This window comes from Onychomys torridus, chromosome 2 (assembly GCF_903995425.1).
Source record: "Onychomys torridus chromosome 2, mOncTor1.1, whole genome shotgun sequence".
NCBI classification, from domain to species: domain Eukaryota; kingdom Metazoa; phylum Chordata; class Mammalia; order Rodentia; family Cricetidae; genus Onychomys; species Onychomys torridus.
The window spans coordinates 141,801,897-141,818,653 of record NC_050444.1 but is presented as its reverse complement, the minus strand read 5'-3'; the positions used below and the strand labels follow the sequence as shown (position 1 = coordinate 141,818,653).

The window sequence follows — 16,757 nt, the reverse complement described above, 5'->3', positions numbered from 1 at the left end:
CACCTACCTCGGCAGGAAGGCAGAGGGAAGTCCCACGTGGCGCTGTTCTCAGAGCTGGCATGGCAAGTGAGCACCGCGTGGCCTTCCAGAAAGAAGCCAGGGTTGCAACTGTATCGGACTTTGTCACCCAGATTGAAGGTGGAGCCTTGCTGGACACCATTGGGCAGCCTCCCCGGGTTCCCACAAGTGTGGCTCGGGAGAACTGTGAAGAGAGAAAGATACGGCAGGTGAGCTGGGCTGAGCCTACACATCCTAGATCCTAGCAACTCCCCTTGGGCCAGGGCACCTGTCTGGACCTCATTTCTTCTGTGAATGGGACTGGCCACTACTGACCGGCTCTCCTCTCTCAGCTGCCAATCATCAGAGAATGGGTTATGGGCAAGAGGGTTGAGGATTTTTCCTTGAACATACAGGTGTTTGGCTTGTTCATGTGAGGCACTGGGTGTAAGCTACATCCATCCTCATTACTAGAGAAGGGAGCCCCCCCCCCAGGGGGGCACACTAACCCCATGGGCATAGCTGCCTTGATTCAAAACCCACACAAGAGCCAGAGAGTATGGCTACTGGCTCATTGCTCTTAAAACCTGGTGTTCTTTTCCTTTTGTGGCTGCCATGCTATCTGATGGCAGAGGCTTCTGTGGCAGAGCAGGTGCAGAGAGTTAAAGGTGCTGGTTAACGTTGGGCCAAGCACAGAGAAGGGGAGATGAACTTGAATTCTCGAGTTCTCATCAGCCCGGCCTGTATAAAGTGGGGTCTGGGAGCTGGGAACAGGCTGTACAGTATACAACCAGAGCCAGAGCAATCACAGCACCTGCGTGGGCACTGTCATTATCCAGAGCAAATAGCCTTGGTGAGAGTGCAAGAGCATCCCGACCTGTCAGTCTTTCGGGGAGGAAGCAGCACTTCTAGGCCCGTGTGTCTCCTGTTTTCCCCTGAGCCACAGGCCACCCCTCCCCGCACTGCGGCAGAAGAGCAGCACAGAGCAATGGCTGGAACGGCAGCCTGACAGGACCACTGTTCAGTTTTCCTCCACCCCCTCTCCCCTGCCAGCAATCGTTTATGAAGCCACCCCTGAGAAGCCCATCGCGCAAAAATGGAGAGAGTGCAGACTCCAGAGGCTTAGTGGGGCCTTGCCGAAGTCTCTGAACTGTTCTGTGACTCAGTTTCTCCACTGTTAAAGTGCAGATTGCAACAGCACCTTCCTGAAAGAGTCATGGTGACTACCTGAGCTCAGGTACTCAAAGGACTTAGGACAAAGCCTGGCACTCACATAAGCACAAATCAAGTGACTACCATTCAGCCCCTTGGGTGGTACAGGCACCATTAACGATGGCCTACATGGTATGGTAGGAGATAGACCAGGCGGGGGCTCAGAGGTGACTTCCGGAAAAGGTCACACCTCTGCAGAACTTTGAGACTAGCAAAAATTATCAAGGTCAAAGGTGTTTCAAGGCAGATGGGGCAAATATGCAAAGGCCCTAAAAAGATAATGTAAGGGGTCAGGAGTCTCGGAGTGGGCCATGATGAGGAAAGTGGAGAAGAGCCGGCTGGATCCCTAGCTTCCCTAAAGCCCTTGTAGCATCCACTTCCTGTCCACATTGCTCTTGGTGCCTGCCTTCTAGACCCTCTCCACCAGGTCCAATGATCTCAACCATCTATAAGACAGAATTCTCCAGCTTCCTCTTCCTCTCCCCCCACCCCCTTTTCCCTCACTTTCTGTGAGGACACAGCTCTGTGCAGAAGGAAATGGCTGTGGGGTTATTCTGGTCTGGGTCTGCAGCCAGGTGCCATCACTGTCCCGTCTGACTTTGAGTCACATGGGTTCTTTGAGCCTTATTTCTCTCAACACATCCAGTGGTTGGGGGTGGTGTGGAGGTTTATTCATAAAAGCTGCACGTACCACATTTTCATCCTATTGGGCTTCAGGAAGACAGTATCCGGGGATGGTTCACATGTGTACTCCAGAGATGAGCAGTACTTAAAGGGACATAATTTTGTGTTCACTAATTAGTGGTTGAGATGTATCAACTCATTTGTGCAACAGAAATTTGTTGTGGGCTGACTGTGCTTAATGCTTGGGGTACAGCCATCTAGGTAGAACGCTCTCCATCCTCAGAGGCTTGCTTTGGAAAAACGTTAAGGACCCAAGCATTCTCTGCCTCTGACACATTGGATGACAGAGGTGAAAGGATTTGCTTCTGCTACTCTGACAGTTGCCCCTGGTTAGCATTTCCCATGAGCCTCTGCTATGGCTTGCTCATTGTTTCCCATGATCACCTCTTGCTGGATCACGAAACGTGTGCCACGGTCCGCTGCAGCTAGCTCATTGATGTTTCCCACAATCCCTTGCTGCTCGCTTTGTTTTCCCATGATTCCTCACTTTTGACCCGTTGTTGTTTCCTATGATCCTCCATAAAGCTGGCTCAGTTGCATTTCCCGTGATTTCCTGCAGGTGGTTCTCTGAACATTTCCCAGGATGCCTAGCTACTGGCTCAGCTCTATTTCCTATGACTATGCCCCACCCCCTATTGCTGGCTCACTGAGCATTTCCCATAATCCCTGCTGGTTCATCCCGTCTTTCCGAATATGCCCAGCTGCTGGCTCAGTTTCATTTCCCATGATCCCCTTCTCTGGACTCACCCAGCCTTTCTCATGGTGCCCTGATGCTGGCTTACAGCACAGGCAATAAGGTGATATGTGTGTGAGTGCTGGGAACAGAGGGGGCCAGGTAAACATTTAGGGAAGAAAGCAAGCTAAGGGGAGGGGAGGGAACCAACGGCAAACAGGCTGAGAACCGGTGTAGAACTAACGTTTCATTTTCCGCAACAAGACGCAAAGACCCAATTTAATTAAATTACTAATGTCAAATTTTTAATGAACCTGCTTCTGCTTTGGGCTTTCTTCCTTTGAAATTAATGACTGGAACGTCACTATAAATAAAAGTTGATTCTTTTTAAAAAGTCACTCTCAAATGCTTACTGCTCCTTACTTAATGAGCTGTTCTTAATCAGTCTACTCTGAAATGGGTCTCTGCTGGGACCGGGCTGTATGTAATGAGTGGGGCCCACTTCTCACATCACCTTTTTAATCCCAATCTCTGTTCCAGAGAGGTCACACAGTGAAAGGAGAGTGAGCTGTCTTGGGGGCTCGGAGAGAGCGGGGTTCAAATCCAGCTCTTCCACCTCTGGCCTCTCTCGGTTTCCATTCCTCATTTGGGAGCGGGGCAGTTTCTCCCTTCTAAAGGTCATGCTAGCCAGTAGGGCTGTGATGTAACAAAGCAACACTAGGTGCTAACAAAGACAGTCACTGTCATTGCTGCATAGTTAGAGGAGAGAAGGTCACAGTGAGGAAGCCTGGCCTGGGCAGGTGGGGGATGGGGACTGCCTTCCCTTCCCAACTTTTCCTGGCTGCTGGCAATCTCTGGAGTTCTTAGTGGGCAGATGTGCCCCTCTAGATTGTCCTTCCTCGCATGATGTCTACGTCATACGTGTCCTGTGCTGGACAGGGTACACCCTTACGACCTCATCATGAATTCATCTCTGCAGGGTCACATTTCCAAAGGTCACATTTGACCAGGTACTGGGGACTAGGTCTTCAGCAGATTTTCAGAGACAATTCAGTTTGACACATAGTAGGGCTGCTGTGGAGGTTAAATTTTTATTTCTTATGCCCACTAGTTATACTCTGGGCCTGTGTAACAAGTTTACTTAATCTAGCAGAGGAACCTATAGGGCACCTGTGTGTGTTGTCCCCACTTTACAGACGGCAGTGCTTGGGCAGAGAGTGGAAACTTGGCCAAGGCCATGCACCTTGCCAATGAAAGGGCCTGATTGTGAACCAGCTCTTCCCAGGTCTGTTCACCAAAAGCTAACATTCTTTCCGACAGAGGCATAAGGCGTCCACATGAGTTCCCTTCCTCCTGCATCCTTCTAGGGATGAGGACTTCAGAAATTAGAGGTCATCACCTGAGTGTCTACATTTAAAAATCTGATTTTAAAAAATTCAATGTACCCATCCTATGCAATTGTCCCTAAATAATATCAAGGGTAACATCTACGGTCTAGCCTTCTGTTGGGTGTCTGATGAAGGTCTTCACAAAGCAGTTTCTCGAGACACCGGGGTCTCTGGTTTGTTTTGTTTCCTGAGTTTTTCCGCATAGACATGATAATCATTCTTGCTCTCCTGTCTATAAAAATCCCCTTTGATTGCTTACAAAATCATGAGTGGGATATTTACATCCAACATGGCCCAGAGCTGCATTATTAAAGCCGTGCTTGGCATTGAACAGTTCTGTTGTAGATTAGCGGTGGGGAATTTTGCCCTTCTACCAAGCCCCACTCTTGCCAATCAACATAATATGATCTGTGATTGTATGACAATGGCCCTCCTCTGTGGTTGGATCACAGCTAGGACTGTATCACGCTAGGCTGTATTTTTAATTTGAGACTTGGGCTCCCATCACATAATGAAGAACTCCTTGAACTGCTATCCATGCATACTCTCTACATGTCTTGATGTCCTTGTTACCACCTGTATGCCTTGATGTCTTAGGTACCATCAAGTAACCAGACTAGTCTCCATGGCCGTGTGACTGACACCTTAAAGTGGCAGGAGCTGGGAATGACTGGGGGTCAGGGGCTTGTCTCCCCACAGCCCCCAGCATGCAAAGAGAAAAGGAGGCTGTGGGAGTGATGAGTTTGCATCTGGGCTGGGAGGGCCAGGGACGGGGTGAAGGGATGGAAGAAATCTGATTACTGCTTGATGCGGGCCCTTGTGCCTCACCAGGGTCCTCATGACCTTCACAACTCCTGCAATTTTAGCTGTTGGACTTCTGAATGTAACTCATTGTGTACTTACCCATGACTTCATTCATCTTAGCCCATCTGTTAGATCAGAGATGTTTATATGATACACTGGATATCACATTTATATAAAATTTATAGACTATATATGTGACTTCTTCCTCACTTTTCCCTTTCATTTGCTTTTTTTTTTTTTTTTTTTTTTTTTAAGGCAGAGTCTCATGTAGCCCAAGCTGACCTCACATTGACTTTGCCACCCAGGATGGTCTTGAGTTCCTGATCCCTTCTGTCTCTACCTCCAAAGTGCTGCCATTAAAGGTATGCAACACCAGGCCCAAAACTGTACTCTATTCCCACGTATAATTTAATATGTTTATATAAAATTAACATCAATCATGAGATATCATCTGCTGGGTCATCTGTTTGACCCAGCCACTGATTAATGGTGTCACCCTGCTATAAAGCATACTCCAACCTGGCATTGGAGGCCTATTTTGTTCTCCACTAGGTTTCATAGAAAAACGCTTGGTGTGTATTAATTCTAATAACACTTTACTAAGTGGCTTAATGATTTCACCCAGTCCTCCCAACAACATATGGACTAAGGCATTGTGACTCCTTGTTGAGGTACACATGGTTGCCAGGGAACATGGGGTGCTGACTCAATGCCAAAGATGCAAAGCAGACCAAAAGGCAGCGGGCAAGGCTGCCCTAATCAGTGCCTAGCCCCTCAGCCTACCTCCTTCCCAACTCCACTGGGCTATTCCTGTGCTGACTGTTCTGCATGAAGCCCCAACATGCTGACCAGGGACTCATGCCATCCTCTCAGGAACAGCAAGAGTGACAATCCAGCCTGTGGACCTGGAGCTTGGTCTTGTTCATTTCCTGTCAATCAAACCAAGACAGGGTGCCAAGGACCCCACAAATCAGTGGGCTTGTCCTGTCCCGCTCTCCCTAACCCTTGTCAGATGTAAGTCCTCCACCTCCAGCCTGTTCTCATGACTCGGGCTGGTGATCTTTGCCTTCCTTGGCAGTGGGGTAACAGGTCTCAGACTCTTACAAAGCCTGATGCTAGCACTGGGTCCCAAACCTGAATTGTCACTTCAGTTCCAGGAGATAGCAAAACTGGGCTGAGATGGACAGCAAGCTATGATAGCTTCCCTTCATCTTCCAGTCAGCCTGGAGTCTCTAGGCTCTGGCCTGTGCAACAGACCCAGGGTTTTCCTTCTCAACACAGTTGCCTGACTTCTCTGCCACACCATGTTCTCTGAACATCATACCAGGCCCACCCTTCTGTCCTCATGTGAAACTTTACCATCTCTCCCCGGATCTATGAGACCAGGCTTCCCCACTACCAGCCTCCCTGCTTCTGACACACTGTCCCCATTGGTGCCTCAGGGAGCACTGGAGCGTGCCCCTCCCCAGTGTGCCAGCAAAGGCCGGTCCTCTGGCCTCCTGATGACTCACTAAAGAAAAAATAATGGTTTGGAAGATTAACGTGGAGTAAAGGAAAAGAAAGGATCTTTTGACCACCTTTCCTTTCTCTGAGGATAAATCCAAATAGAGGCTCCACCTGTGATCTGGCCTCTGTAGACATTCTTGCCGTCTTCCCTGCTCCCCACAGGTATGCCAAACACCTTCTTTCTCTCTCAAGTCACCATTAAGTGAACACATACTCACCCATCAAAACCCCAGGTAAATATCACTTTCTCTATGAAACACCAATCTCCACCCTTGGTGTCTGTGATTACTAACCATGATTGTCAGCGTTACCATATCTGGATTCAGCTAAAACCCAAGCTGAGCACACATAGGGAGGGGTTTTCTTGATCGGACAGAGAGGAAAAGACCCACCTGAGATATGTCCACATAAATGACATGGAAGAAGGAAGCTTCATGCTTTTTGCCTGCTTGCCCTCCTTCTTGTCGACAAGTTCATCTACACTGTTGCTGAGGCTTCCCTTTGCTGGTATTAGAACCTACTTCTTTGGGATTCTAACATAGCCTGGAGACCAGCAGCTCTCTGAGAATTCCTTGAGGATCCAGCATCAGATTGAGACTGCCGATACATCAAGTCTTGTTGGACTGAACAACTTCCTGATTCTTGGCCTTTCCAATGGGAGGCAGCCTTTTATGGACTTCCCAGACCACAGCCTGTAAGCCATTCTAATCAATTCCCTTCATTCATATGTACATATGTATATGGTTTTTTTTGTTGTTGTTCTATCAATTCTATTTCTTTAGAGAATGCCGATTAATAAAGTATCTTACCATAAACCACAAAAACCCTTCAAGAGCACATCTTGATAGAATAGAAAGCACTGTCCCAATGCTTTATTCTGGTAAGTGACTCCCACAATCCTGGAACTCCTGGCCCACTAACTAAGCAGGCTTCCTCTGCCATTTAAATTCATCTTACACTCACATAAGTCCACACTGTAGGTGCTTGGAGCTTTTGGAGGCCTTCTGCAGAGTTATATTGGAGTTTTCATTACATTCAATTCCTATATCACTCACTCATTCATTCAAATACACTACTGCAGAGCCTGAGAGTTTTTTTTTTTTTTTTACATGACTCTAGACTCCCTGGGAGGCAGAAGTTGTATCAGTGTTCTTCACACAGCTAGTGTACAATTTATTACCTGACAACTACTGTTGAGTGAATTAAATATAAACCATTACACATTCTATACATGAGAAAACCACGTCATTTGTGTGCATATGTGTGCTCGTGTATGTACAAGATATATGCATATTAATACCTATATACTATTTGTGTCTATACTTATCTGTGCAACAAACTAGTGCTGGTAGATTGGCAAACTTCTTTTGTAAGGGTCGGCTACTAAATATGACATCTGCTGTAATGGCTCAGTTTCCCTGTAGTGTGAAAGCGGCCACTGGCACTACAGTCAAACCTTATTTATGACAATAGGCCAGAGAGGACCCATAGGCTGTGGACACTGCCCCTGAAGGACTGATATTGGCCTGGCCTGTGCCTGGTCTGGGCTATATGACTATATTCTCACTGCTATTGCTCAGGCTTAGAAACCTTGTTCTACTAAACAGCAGAGGATCTAGGGAGCCCAAGAATGGCATCCTAAGAAGTAGGAGGAGCCTCAAGAGCTGCCACCTATTGGATGTTTAAGATGACCTGGTGGAGTGCTAAGAGCCTCATCTGGACACTTTTTACGTGTGTGTGTGTGTGTGTGTGTGTGTGTGTGTGTGTGTGTGTGCATGTGCATGGGGAGGGTGCAGATGCTCACATGCCACAGGACACATGTGGAGGTCAGAGAACAACTTTCATAGTCGGTTCTTTCTCCATCTACTATGTGGGTTCCAGGCACTGAACTCAGGTCAGCGGGTTTAGTGGCAAGCACCTGTACTGAGTCATGTCACCAGACCTCATCTGGACACAAATCTCACATAGACAGATACTACAACCGCCCTCTTTGCATAGGCAAGGAGATTGAGGCACCGCGGGTAGAGGGTTGGGATGAAGGGTGTTGGAGGAATGTGGAGCCCAAGGCCACACTGTAGATCCAGCCCAGGGCTTGAACCCTAAGCCACTGACCTCAGTGCTCAGCCCTTGTCATACACTGACCTTGACCTTCTGTGACGCACACACTCTATGCTGCTGCCCACATCAGTGACTCTCTCTTTAGTCACTTCCCCTGGCCCAGCTTAGCAGAGACTTCAAAGGTGTCTGTCACCTGACTAGTGAGGCCCCAGAAGGCATCCGAACAGAATTCCCCATGCTTCCTCACATCATGGCCTCCTCCCTGTCACCTCTGACTCTCTAGGGACAGTTCCGCCAAGGGAATATCACAGGCCCCAGAATGGAGCTCCCAAATGAAATGAAGGACAAGCAGTGACCTTTGAACTTCAGACATAAATAGAACCCTTGCACTATTAGAGCCACGTGTGCTGAGCATGATTGGATCTTTGTAATGCAAATGTGCCGGGGCATCTTATAGTTTAGCTTGCCAATCTGGCGACTGTGACCAGAGGGGCATGGTTTCTTAGGTTTCACAAATTTTGATCTCTAGAAGAGCTGGGGCAGTGTCTCTGGGAGAATGAGGAAAATGGACAGGGGAAGAGTCAGAGCTTGGCTCACAAGAGTGCACCATGGGACTAGAAGAACACAGAGTGGGAGCCCAGGGCATCCTGGGCTGAACCTGAGGGGAACGAGGTAAGGTGGGTTTCCAGGAAGGCCATCTCCTCCCTCTGGTCCCTCCACAGGGAAGCTGAGTTTTGAGTGCTCAACCTTCCTTCACTCCACATCCTAACCCCAGGGACTGTTAAGTCTGTCTAGGTGTAAAACTCACAAAGAAGTGGGTCATAAGGGGAATTGTGAAATAATGCTAAATGCAAGCCAAGTAGCCACACGGGCACTTTGGGCCTCATTTAGTCACTGCAGGATGGAGCTGAGATGACTAGTATGGACTGTCAACTTGACAGGCTCTAGAATGATCTGTGCACATCTGGGGAGTTCCTAGATTGGCTTAATTTAGGGCAGGAAGACTCACCCTGAATATGGGTGGTTCCATCCCATGGGCCAGAGTGAATAAAGGAGAAAGCGAGTTAAACATCAGCATTCATTACTTTACGCTTCCTGACCAGACGTAATAGAGCCGCCCGCCTCACACTCCACCACCCTGGCTTCCCTGCGGTGATGGACGGAATCCCCTTGAACTGTAAGCCCAAATGAGCCCTTTCTTCCTAGAGCTTCTCCAGGTATTTGGTCACAGCAATGAGAAAAGAAACTAACGCCGTGACTTAGACATGTTTGTCAAAGGGTCTGAGGGGCCTGGGTGTAGTTCAGCGGTAGTGTGGACTTGCTTAGTGTGAACAAGGCTCTGGCTCTTATCCCAGGACCAAACATACAAGTGCAGAGTACATACACCAGTGGCTGAGAAAAAAAAAAAAATTAGGAAACACACAACACGCTAGAAAATTGGGGAAAAGACCACAGAAGATTCCTCCCATTGAGGAAAGCTGTGTTCACTGCCGTGGCTGTGGGTTGGGATCAAGCCTGTTTAGCCTGGCTTGCTCTAGAGTCTCTCTTCTCTTTTCCTCCCTCTCAGTACCACCCATCATCCTCTGCTCTGCTCTCTGAGCCCCCATGGGAGGGGCTGGGTCTGGGAGAAGGTCCACCAGCTCCTCTGTGTCAATCAGCAGAACACTAAAGCGACAGTAGCCAGACAGTTCAGCTCTCCACAGGGTGCTCCGGGTTAACGTGTTCTCTCCCCTCCCCTTCTCCTCCCTCCTCCCTTTTCCTTTTCTGGTTTATTTTTGTAGTTGTTGATCCACTGTTGTTGAGACAAGGTGGCTAGGTAGCCAAGGCTAGCCCTTTAATTCAGATCCACCAGCTTTAGCTTCCCAAGCACTGGCATTGCAGGCCTGTGTTTTCATGTTGGGCTGATACCTACTTTCATTTTATAAATAGGGTCCCCTTTGGAGCATGCTGACCGCAAACCTATGCTTCTCTGGGAATGAGGCTCAGATTTCCCAGCTTCCCCTGCTCAATAACCTTTGGTGTTAGACCAATTCTTGCTAAAGTGGTAAACTTATTTCTTCCAGCTTCTGACCACATATATTCCAGAAGATGGGCAAAGGCTTGGGTTCTAGCTTTTCATCTGACAACTTACAGCAGGGTTTTTTGTTTGGCTGAGCAGAACAACCCCACACATCTGGAGAATGAGGGACAGCTATGAGTGGTCCTCACCCTGCCCAGCTGCCAATGGCATAGTCTCACTTGCAGATCAGCTCTGAATCCAGCCAGCAGGAGGGCAGTCCTGTCTCGAGCTTAGGACTTATAGCTTCCTATGAAGCTGTCCACTCAGTAGGCCATCCTATCCTAAGGGGAGCTGCATGCATGGCTGGGCTAGATTTCTCCTTAAACTCCTTAGGGGGGACCCTGCTCTGGGGCAGGCTCTGCACACCCATCCCCAGAATGCGGTCCTGGTCTCTGGTCCACACTGAGCAACAGAGAAGTGCTGTTTAGACCCACAGAGCCTCCATATCCATGGAGATGCTCTCCTCACCAAACTAGCCCCTCGGACAACAGAATTCCAGCCCTTATTTCTTCCACCTCTGCTTCCTGTCTGGGACCCATGCATCCCACAGAATCAAAGGCATAGTACTCCTCAGTGCAAAGAGAAATGAGGCTTCTAATTACCACCATCCACCTGTTTTTTGTACCTCCTTCACAGGACAAGGGTGGTGGCAGCCACACTTACAAACAGTGTGTACTAGGCCCTCACATGCTTGCTGAGAACTGCCAATTCTCTTTACTTCTTAATTCTCATTATTGCTGACTGATCACATCTGTGGACTAACTTTACCCTGAATCGGGCCCTTATAAACCACGTAACAACACATTACAGGAGACAAAGTCAGAAAGCTTTGCTGGCTCATCTCATACACGCAGGGCACATGGAGTAGGGTGTGTAAACCCAGTCAGCTGTCCTCAACCACATCTGTGCTGTCATATTGCAGCGGAGAAAGGGCAGAGAGGGGCATGGCTGCTGTTCTCGCTAAGGAATCAGCCTTGAGGCTCAGTGATGGAATTCCATGAGCATCTGAATTTGAGAACCACGATGGAGGAAAAGGCAGGCCTTGCTTTTTCTTGCCTGATGCTTCATTTTTATTCAGTTCCAGAGTTCAGCGGCTTCTGCAAAGGCCTCATGGAGGCCCCATTGCAGTTCCTGAGACCCAGCCTCAGGGACACAGAGCAGATTAGACTAGGCTCCACCCTGGAGAAGCCTGTTCTATGAAGAACCAACAATGACTTGCATAGCCGCTCAGGCATCCTTATGTTCTCATGCCACATACACACACACAGATCCATCCCTCGGGCACCCTTCACTCATTAGTGTGCACACAATTGTGGATGCAGGAAAACAGACAAACGGAGAGGGAGTTCCTTCCTTCAGTGGGGAAGCCACTTAGAAGTCACCTGGGTTACAGTCAAAAGCCCCCCTACCTGTGCTCAAACAGTTGGCCTTGATTAAACTTAACAAGAATCAATCTCTCTCTCTCTCTCTCTCTCTCTCTCTCTCTCTCTCTCTCTCCCTCCCTCCCTCCCTCCCTCCTCTCTCCCTACACACACACACACACACACACACACACACACACACACACACACACAACTAGTTAGGAAAAAGTGAGAAGGGGATAAGAGAGGGCAATGGGGGTGTGTGAATTCAATCACAGTAGATTATAATCATGTATACAGTTGTCAAGAACAGACACATGCAGAATATAGTTACACACCTGCTCTTCCTAGCCACTGTTTCGTTTCTCTCCAGCCTTTTCAGTACTGGGATGTCACTTTTTCTCAAGGGAGGTTGTACTAAGATGTAGTGTGTGTGTGTGTGTGTGTGTGTGTGTGTGTGTGTGTGTGAACATGCATGAGTGTATGTGTGGTTCCATTTGAACCCAGGGGCTTATGCATGTTAAGCAGATGCTACCTGGAGCATCACCTCCACCCCTGTCTCTTTCATTCACATACCTGATAACAGATCCAAACCATCTCTCTCGATGCATCCCAAGAATCAACCCGTGTTTCCATCACAGCACTCACCCTTCCTGCCCAGCCAGCACACGTAATAAGCTTTCCTCACAGGTGTCTCTCCACACAGCCAGAAGAGCCCCAGAAGCCAGTGTGACTGCCCCTATTCTCACAAGTCCAACTGGAATGTGTTTGAGCCCTGGAATAGTTAGAAGATTCACACCAGACCCTGGGACAGCCTCAAGTATCCATGGGCTCAATCCATGGCCTGTGAGGCACATGGGAGGTCTGTAGGGGTTGGGAGGCCATGAATGTCATGGGTCTGAGAATAGTTCTTCCATCTCAAAGGCCTGGGCTTGGATTTTGTGCTCCCACAGTCTGTGTCTCAGCAGTTAAGACAGAATGGGAAGCCGAGCACACAGTCCCGTTCAAATCCCAAATCTGTGATGTAAATAGCAAGTCACTGCCTCTTTCCGAATCTCAGCCTTGTCATGATGACATAGGGACACCCCATGCTCATCTCAGGGAGCTGTGGTGAGGATTAGGCAAGACAGAACAGGCAAAGTGCTTATCTCAGCGCCTGGCACCAAGTAAATGCTCAATAAATTTGGGCTGTGATTACATCTAAGTCCCTGAAGTTCCCTGAGAGATGCTAGGCCTATGCCGGAGGATAGAGCTGAAACAGAGAGAATGTGGACAGTGGCTGGGGAGAGCAATTGGCCCCAGGGCTGGAGTGGGCAGCTGTCTCTGCCACACGGGTGGCATCGCTTGGATCTGCAATCCTTTTATGGAGCCAGGTGGGGGCCTGCTGGTCGGAGTCTGCAAAGTCTCCTTTGGGCCTCAGAAGAACAAGCACACAGCCCCATCAACCCCAAGTGACCAGGGAAACATGAACCAAAAATAATGATGGGATTTGCATATTAGGGCTCAGATTCCCCCCTGCCCTCTTTGCTGTCCCATGCTGCACAAGCTCTCTAGCAAATGGCTCCCAGCCCTGGGAATTGTGAGAAGAAACGATGAAGCCATGTTTCCTGGAAGAGGCAGTCAATGCGGTCTTGGCAGAGAAGAGCTAGCCTTCCAGGTAGAGCAGCTGGCCCTGACCCAGGAACACAGAAGCCCAGTTTGCATGCTTCTGTTTCCTAGGCCCCTGTCCCAAGGGTCATGGGCTCATTTGCATTGCAGTCTAGCCCAGAACAAACCATCCTCTCGACTCCAGCCTCTTGCTACCTTCAGGCTCCTCCACTGTACCATCTCCCACCCTACCTCAGACCCACTTCCTCCTGTGAGCCATAGTCAATTCTGCCTAGTGCAGTTGGATCTGTGGGGCCCAAGGGGCTACATCCAGACATTTGGGAACCAGAAATCTTTTGAGAAATGTAAAAAACAAACAAACCACCAACAACAAAACTCTTCTTAGGAGTCAGTATTTTCGGGATCTCTGACCCAGGTCTGGCTCCCCCTTCCTTTTGCCTAGCTGGGCAGCCCAGAGCTAAACTCAGAACATTGAGGCCTAATGAGGATCTTGCCTGGAGAACTGACTCTGTTCTTGGAGAGGAATGAATCGATTTCATTGACGTAGTAGCCAGCTAGGACTTTGTAAAAAAAAAAAAAAAAAAATTGTATGAGCTGAGCCTCAGTGGTGGGTGCTTCCTGCAAATGAGCATCTATAGGCCAGAAGCAGAATCCAGCATGGCAGTCTGTTGGGTGAAGATCTGGAGAGTCCTGCAGCCTCAGTTTCTTAGAGAAGCTGAAGGGATCAAGTCAGATGGTCCAGGCTGAACATCCCCAGGATGCTTGGCATGGGCGATGGGCTGCTGCTGACTCCTGTGTCCCCTCCCCAGCTCTGCAGCACATGTAAGGATCCTGGGTCTACAGATGAGGAAACTAACATCAGCATACATTAATTGTCTGGAATCAAAACCACTACACACTGCCATTCTTCCCACAGCCCATGGATACGGATTGCCATGGAGACCGCCAGGCACTGGGTGAGATCTGGTGAGGTATGTGGAAGTACTGTTCAGATGACAGTCCTGTCTGGCGACACTGATGAACCCCAGTCACACAGATTCCCACAATATAGACAGTCATGGCCAAGGCTGGGGTGAAAGATGAGGTATGCGGGAACCATACCAAATGCAACTGAAGAGTCCCACCGGGGATGAGTGCATGGGGTCTGTCTGTACCATGGAATCCTGTTCAGATTTTAAAAGCAAGGGTATTCCCTCAAGTGTCACGACACAGCAAGGACACCATACTAAGTAAAACAAGCCTGCTACAGATATTATAAGATATAGCTCCCCAAGGGTCCCAGAAACTAGCCAGCTCCCAGACACAGGGAGTATGATAGTGGCTGCCTGGAAAGCGGGAACCAGGCCTCAATGGATACAGTGATGATTGGGAAGAATGAAGATGCTCTAGAGATGGTCAGTGGTAATTGCTGCATGACCATGTAAATGTCCTTAGTGACCCTGAATGGATGCTTTAAAATGGTTAGATTTTGTTATGGATATTTTACCATGCTGGAAAACCAAAACCAAAACCAAAACCAAAACTAGTCCTCAAAACCAGAAAGTAGGCAGTGGTCCCTGATCCCCACCTGTGGATGAGCCCTGCCTCCCTTGCCCAAAGACAGGTGCCCAGGAGAATCTGGCTGCTGTGCCACACCACCCAGCTCTCCACCTCCTCCACCAGACTCATCTCCAATTCCAGAATTATTCATCATCAAGGGGTTGCTGGAGATGGAATGTCAATTAAGAGCTCAGCTTGATTCTGTTTTGTCTTATTCTCCCCCATCAGGTGCTGCCTGTGAAGGGCGGGCAGGAGTGTGCCCAGCTTTGCTGTGACTTGTCAGGCAAAAGCAATGTCAGCTTCTGCACAGGAGGCTGAGTGTGGCGCACCCTGGGGCCTGGGCAAAGGATGATCATTCCAGGAAATAATTACTCAGTATCCCTTTAAACGGGCCCCAAGAGCAGAACACCAAGGAGCCCACACCTTCCGACCTTTCTAATTACTCTCCCCATTTAACCTGGATGTTAGGAGAAGGGCAACAAAGCTTGGAAACAAATAGGCCAAGCTTGAAATCTGCATTCCACTCTATAGTACCGCATGAGCCTCTTGCTGTTACATGGCCTTAATCTTTTCGACTATATAATGGGCACAATGGAAGCACCTGTGCTGTAAGTCAGAGTTCAAACCAATAAAACTTTACGTACAGGGGGGCCGAGGAGATGCTCAGTGGGTAAGAGTGCTTGCAACATAAGCATGAGGAGCTGAGTTTGGATTCCCAGCACTCACACAAGAAGCTGGGCATGGCCACATGTGCTTCTGAAATCCCAGTGCTGTGGGTGGGGGATGAAGGCAGATGGATAACTAGGGCTTGCTGCCCCAGGTTCAAGAACAGACCCCATCTTGAGGAAATACGGTAGAGAATAAGCAAGACACTTGATGTCCTACTTTCTCTTCAGCATGCACCCAGGCATGTTTACCTGGACACATGAGTGTGCACCTGCACACATGTGCACACACGCATGTGGACACACACACACACACACACACACACACACACACACACACACACACACAGAGGTGAGCATGTGAGCTCACACAGAGAAGATGCAAAACGTGCATAGGGGTTGACACACATCAGTGTGGAACTGACAGTGTCTTGTCCATATCACCAGCAGCAGCAGCATCTTGGTCTTCACTGTGAACAAGTACCCGACTTCGCAACTGAAAGGGAGATTGTGTTGGCTTTGAGGGGATACCAGTCCTATCCTGGCAGGGAAAGAGTGGAGGAGGAGGAGGGCAGGTCTATGCTGCTGGTGGTGGGACTGGTCTCTGTCTCATACCTCCTCAAACCCGGAAGTGGATGGTACAGGAAGTGGGGCTGGGCTGTTGGTCTCAAGCCCCCTCCCCTATAGCGATGCACTTCCTTCAGTCGGTCTCCACCTCCTAGGGGGTCTCAGCAGCGCTGCCATCCAGGCTCTGTTGTTCGAATCTTAGATGGTCTTTTAATTAAAAGCCCAGAGGGTGAAAGATCAGAGAAGCAGAACAGCCAGCCACTAGTTCTTACCTCTATGAAATCATCAGCCTGAAGAGAGTGAGTTCCTGCTTCCTCACGCATTATATACCTTTCTCTGCCCTGCCTTATTACTTCCTGGGATTAAAGGAGTGTGTCTTTCCCAAGCAAAGGCGTGAGATCTCAAGTGCTGGGATTAAAGGTGTGCACCACCACTGCCTGGCTCTGGCTCTGTTCTCAGTGTGGCCTTGAACTCACAGAGATCTGGACGGATCTCTGCCTCCCATAGGATTAAGGGTGTGTGCCGCCACTGTCCGGCCTCTGTGTCTGATCTAGTGGCCATCTCTGTCCTCTGATCCTCTGGCAAGCTTTATTGGGATACACACTATGTCACCACAGTCCCGCACACAGAGGTCTT

At 48.9% G+C, this 16,757-nt stretch overlaps 1 protein-coding gene across 3 annotated transcripts in view; it reads right to left on the bottom strand.

Annotated features, from left to right (window-relative positions):
* Nucleotides 1–16,757, bottom strand: part of Csmd2 (CUB and Sushi multiple domains 2) — a 572,883-nt gene that overhangs the window by 359,663 nt on the left and 196,463 nt on the right. For all 3 annotated transcript variants that reach the window (XM_036179375.1, XM_036179376.1, XM_036179377.1), the window contains exon 4: nt 8–202. In XM_036179375.1, coding sequence (XP_036035268.1) covers nt 8–202 — 195 coding nt within the window. The remainder of the gene's footprint in view (nt 1–7; nt 203–16,757) is intronic.